The sequence below is a fragment of the Alosa pseudoharengus genome, unplaced genomic scaffold, assembly GCF_046254945.1.
Source record: "Alosa pseudoharengus isolate Yale_2024_CS ecotype anadromous, Long Island Sound unplaced genomic scaffold, YU_APseudo_1.1 YU_APseudo_1.1_scf_19, whole genome shotgun sequence".
Lineage (NCBI taxonomy): Eukaryota > Metazoa > Chordata > Actinopteri > Clupeiformes > Clupeidae > Alosa > Alosa pseudoharengus.
In genome coordinates this window covers 11207193-11212467 of record NW_027468657.1, presented here as the reverse complement: position 1 = coordinate 11212467, position 5275 = coordinate 11207193, and the positions used below count along the sequence as shown (strand labels likewise).

Genomic DNA, 5275 nt, shown 5'->3' with positions numbered 1-5275 from the left:
GATTCATCAATAATGCACAGAATAATTATCTCAACACATTTGGACAAGGTTGTTGTGACAACAAAAAGGATTGAGGTCATTGTAGTGGTTTTGTGTGGCAGCTTTTTCCTAAATTGTAGCATTTAGGATTAACACAAACATGTTTTTCTTGGTTTCTGTCATAGTTTCCACAGTACGTGCATAAAGCTAAAGCCTTCTGGGAGGCACTTTCAGTAAACGCTCTTGGGTCATGTTTCTATCCATGTTCCAGTCACTCAACAATGCCACTGGGCGCCTTAGACACACCCACCCCCACACACCTGCACACACACACGTACACACAGGTGACCTGTCAGAATCAGAATTATTGTGGGTTTTTTTTTTTACCTCATTTTACCAACATTTCGATGGTGTCAGTCAACTCCTAAGGGCTGTAGTGAGCGGACATGGTAGGCATGTGAGAGGGGAACTTACAGTAGACCCACTACCCAAAAGGTCAACCAATTACCCCAACTATCACATTTGATGATGCAGCAATCAGTGTCTAGGCAATCTCATGTTTCTTGCACCCATAATATAGGCAGTCACAAAATATTACATGTGCACATAAATTAACCAAACTAAGACCAACTTTTCACAAGAAAAAAAGAATAGCTTAAAAATGAATACGTTGTCATATTTATTAGAATATCACAGGAGCATTGCAACATGCCAGTGCTTTAATATAAAAACCAGCTCTGTTGCTTCAAAATATGAACACAGTAAAGTGGAGAAACCAGAGCCCATTAGGTTTGGATGCAGCAGTATTTGCAGAGTAGGCAAGAATTAGGACTAGAAAATACATCTCGAAGCACTTTCCACCAACAGCATCAGCTGGGCAGAAAGTCATTAGGCGCTGACCCCAGTAACTGATGCTATCAGCCAGTGTGTGTGAGTGCGCTGCCTGTTTTAAGCCCAGGCTTGCGTGAGTTGGAAACAGCCAGTTGACCAGCCCTGGCCAAAATCATATTTGTTCCTTTGGCAATCAAGTAGGGTCTGCTTAGGCTGTGTAGCTCATAACCTCCTCCACGCAGGCTATGCCTCTTAGTGCCATGTTAAGATTAACAGATGCACATGATTGACAATCACAAATCTGACTGGCACATTAAATAGAGAAAAATGTATAGTCAGACAAAGAAAAAGCCATTCATGAGTAGGTGTGTCTAAACTTTTTGGCTGGTAGTGTATTTGCAAAAAAAGTCAAGTCGATGATGAACTAATAATGGAGTTTTTTCTTTAAGATCTTAATAGTCTGCTTTAACAAAATCATAAAAATCATTCAATCGTCCAATGAGGGTTGTCAGGGATTTGAACATACTGACAAATTGCAAAAGCAAGGCTTTAAAGAGGTTCAACACTGCCCCCTTGTGTCTACTGATTATAGTTGGACACCTCAATTAAATTCTGATCCGGATCTCTAAAGTACAGGGAAGTGATTGGGCCCATTGCTCCACTTCTCTCCACCGGCCCCTCTTCAATGGCCACTCCACAGTCCTGCAAACAAACAAATCAAAGCTTTGAGAGTAAAAATAAGTGAAACGGTTTAGCAGTTTGTTGTCCATGAAAAATCTTGGTTGCTTAGGCTCAAATAATAACAATCACTACGTGAGGTACGGACTTGTGTGATGCACAACTGAAGAATGGGGGATGCAAAATAACTCAAAGGCTGAGAATTTAAAACGAATAGATGAGCTGTCGATCTTAAGCCTTCCACAGTTAACCTCTGACCTTTGTACATCTGACATTTTACACACATTTGAACAAAAACACTATATGGGTGTGCTGACTGACAACAACAACAACGAATTCACCACACACACTATTAACCATAGATAAATATACACTAACTGTCATCAGTTCCCTCACTGGTGAGGGTATCTATGACTGATGTGGCCTAATTTTTGGAGCTTAAGCTATATGTATGGGCTCACCTGAAGATGGGCGGCTACGGTGGTGAGAGAAGTCTTTGTGATTAGACACAAATCGGCTGAGCCTGGTGTGGGGCTCTGGGCTTTGGGCTCAAACTCTTTTCCAGACTGGTGCAGGTTGATCTTCTGCTGGCCGAAGCCCAGGGCCTTTCTGTCTCCCTGGAGGACGATTGAGATGGCGAATGGGAGCACACGTGAGGAGAAGAGGAGGCATAGGACAAATGGCCTGCTGCAGGTGCAGCGGCCCACTCGCTGCTTAGAGGTACAATTCTAAAACTTGGCAAAGGTTTCCACCTAGTGGACAGTCAACCGAAATGATTTTGTCCCAAGATTTTGACTGCACTTAAGTGCCGCCTCTTTTACTCCTTGACATGGCCTATCAATAATGGCTTATCAAAGTGAGATATTTTACTCAGCAGCACCCCTTTAAAAGAAAAATGACTCAACTACTTACCTTAAAGGTAACAACCTCCATACCCAAAACTGAGGTGTAAAAATCAATAGTTTTGGGCACACTGCGTACAGTCAGAACCAGGTGGTCCACATGGCTGATCTGAACCGGGCAGGCACTTTTGAAGCGGACTCCAAATGTCGGTCGATATAGCAGGGGCTTGGATGGGTAAATGGACAGTGGAATACAGTTTATTAATGGTATTGTCATGCGACAAATAGAGATGAGACTTGTGTACCATTCAATTATTAACTTCTAAGACAAATAACCGTGATAGGCTAAGTCAAGTAATCAACGTAGGGTAGGGTTAAGATAAGATTTCATGAACCATTTCTTGTTTCTCATTCACATACTCCAGCATTTACGGTACAAGGAAATGTCAATCGACTCCAAGTACCCCTGGCTGCAGCTTGCAGATCGGGGCTGGGCTTAATGTGGGGTGGAGTGCAACGTTGAGCTCAGCCCAAAATCAGCACGTCATTCCACGTTGTCTCTGTGTTCCTCTATTTACCTGGTTTAAATACTGTCTATGGAGTTCGATTTTTCTACTATTTTTCTACTTTTCACTTTAATGATATTCCAGACACATACTTTTTTTTTGCAGAAGATTAAGGAACACCATCACCTAACTTAGTACAGCATGTAAGTTCAAAAAAGAAAACTACAGAATGTAATGGATTTCAAACAAGGCTCAATAACCTATTATTTGAAACTATCTCAAATGGGTTCAATATACATATATTTATGGGGATACGGGCAATATCTGTTGTAAGGCAGCGCGTGCAATGTCTTATATGGGCCTCACTGTGAAGTTCAATATCTGCTGTAGCTTCCCTGCAATATTCAGAACTCATAAAGATGTATGGATGGAGAAGGGGTGGGGTCGGTTTTATTATGCTCACTGTATACATATGTACGTGTGACTGTCAATCAGTTGTCCCTAACAGTAGGCCTATGCTATGTGTAAATGTAACTTTTAATTAAATTGTGTCTGCTGCCTGTATGTGTTCACTTTATTCTGTCTCCAGATTGCACAAAATAATTTATCTTAAAGGCTAATCATCATCATTATCAGACAAATATAGCTAACAGATGGATGAATTATTATGTAATATATAGCCTAAAGGAGATTCGGGGTTCATTGATAGGCTAGGCTACTGATGAAACCCTGCACACAGTGACAGCTGTTTGCAGCTCAGCTCACACATTTACTCTGTGTATCATAATAATAATATGATAATTTGTTATTGTAGACTAAAACATACATAGTATGTCACAATTCAATTTCATTAACATAATGTTTACAAAATACCCTCTCAATAACTTTGAGATAGCTGTTCAGGATCAGGCTGACAAGTTAAAGTGGTTGTTGACCATGGGTATTATGCTGCTATGTGCAACAACAGACACATGGTAGGCTACATTTTCCTTTGGCACTCAGGCAGTGACAGCCAGTTTTTCACATCAAATAAAATAGACTAGGCCTAGACATGAAAGGCATTAGACAGATATTATTGCTATTATTTATGCTATGTGTCTGGTTATTTCATGCAGGCCTAGGCCTACAGCGAGTCTCGTAACCCCGTGTGGTTTTTTTTTCTCTTGAAGTTGAGGATACGCTTTTAGTTAAGCATTCTTCCTAGGTATTATGTTGAGAAATATTTAAATCGAACAGTGGCAAACAAGAAACATGGTCAGCGTGGAAAGACGTGCTCAACGTTGCGCTCCGCCCACACTAAACCCCAGCTCCGATCTGCCAACTGCAGCAAGGGGCTTGCTTCTCATCGACTCCGCAAACGTTTTAAAACCAGAGCCCCTTAATAGACATTTTCTGGCTTAACACTTCTTATTCACTATTCAGGAAGTAAAGTATCGACATAGGCTAATATAAGTTGAAAACATATCTATGATAGTCTAAGAAAACGGTGTACCAATAACACATAGTATTAAGAGCTAGCTCGTAGATGTACACAGCCTTCACACAGACAGATAGCCCATCTTCACGGACTTTTACGCAGGTAATTTCTACAAAACCATTAGAAAAGACGAGCACATTAGGCTACTAACACCTTCATACCTTGCTATAGGCTAGTTGGAAACGTGATAAAACGCAGAGTGTTCTCAAAGCCATCGTCGAAGTTAACAGAAGGATGTTGAAACTTCTTCTAAATATATAGGCGGAGCGAGATATTTCATCAGGAGCCACTTCCGGGAACCGAGAAAATCGACCTTAGGTGTGCGCCTGGTTATTATAGTTCATGACAATGCACTGTAGTGTTCTTCCTAGGCATTATTCCACTGACTGCTTCAACTTTCTCTTCAACCGTTTAACCTAGAAACTTCGTTAAAACTTTGTAACGTGGATCATTAAATGGACCAGGTTGCTATGCCTCATATTTGTAACTTTTATACTTTTTATACTATGAGAAAATTATTTACAATTTCCCCATAGACTTTAACATTGGCCATTATGACATCACGATAGCAATTAGAATCCTGTGCCAGGTGTTCATGGCCACCTACAGCAACTGTCACTCTCTCAGGCTCTTTTAAGGCGGGGATCACATTAGCCAGCGGCAAGTGGCAGGTTTCCTATTGTTCGTCAGCGTAACGGTGGCAACGCTGCTAGCATTGAACAAGCTGACCGTTGAACTTGGTTCAACTTTCAAAGCGCAACGCGAGCGTATTCAATTGACAAACTGTGTTGCTTAAATAAAAGTCCTCAGTACAATAATTCACTTTTAAACAATTTAACCATTTAAACTACTCAACTATAGACCGATTTACAGTTACTGTAAATCGGTCTATTCAATTGTTCAGCCATTCCAACTGTCAGTTATCATCAAGTATGCCTTGCCAACTACATTAAACCACCACC

At 40.9% G+C, this 5275-nt stretch overlaps 1 protein-coding gene across 1 annotated transcript; it reads right to left on the bottom strand.

Moving 5' to 3' along the window:
- Window positions 1-634: 634 nt before the first annotated feature.
- glod5 (glyoxalase domain containing 5) lies at window positions 635-4586 on the bottom strand. The gene is made up of 4 exons (XM_076291687.1): window positions 4475-4586; window positions 2401-2556; window positions 1950-2105; window positions 635-1512 (listed from the first exon to the last, which is right to left on the bottom strand). Exons 1-4 carry the CDS (start codon window positions 4526-4528, stop codon window positions 1390-1392), a joined length of 489 nt encoding a protein of 162 aa, XP_076147802.1. The 5' UTR covers window positions 4529-4586; the 3' UTR covers window positions 635-1389.
- Window positions 4587-5275: the final 689 nt, after the last annotated feature.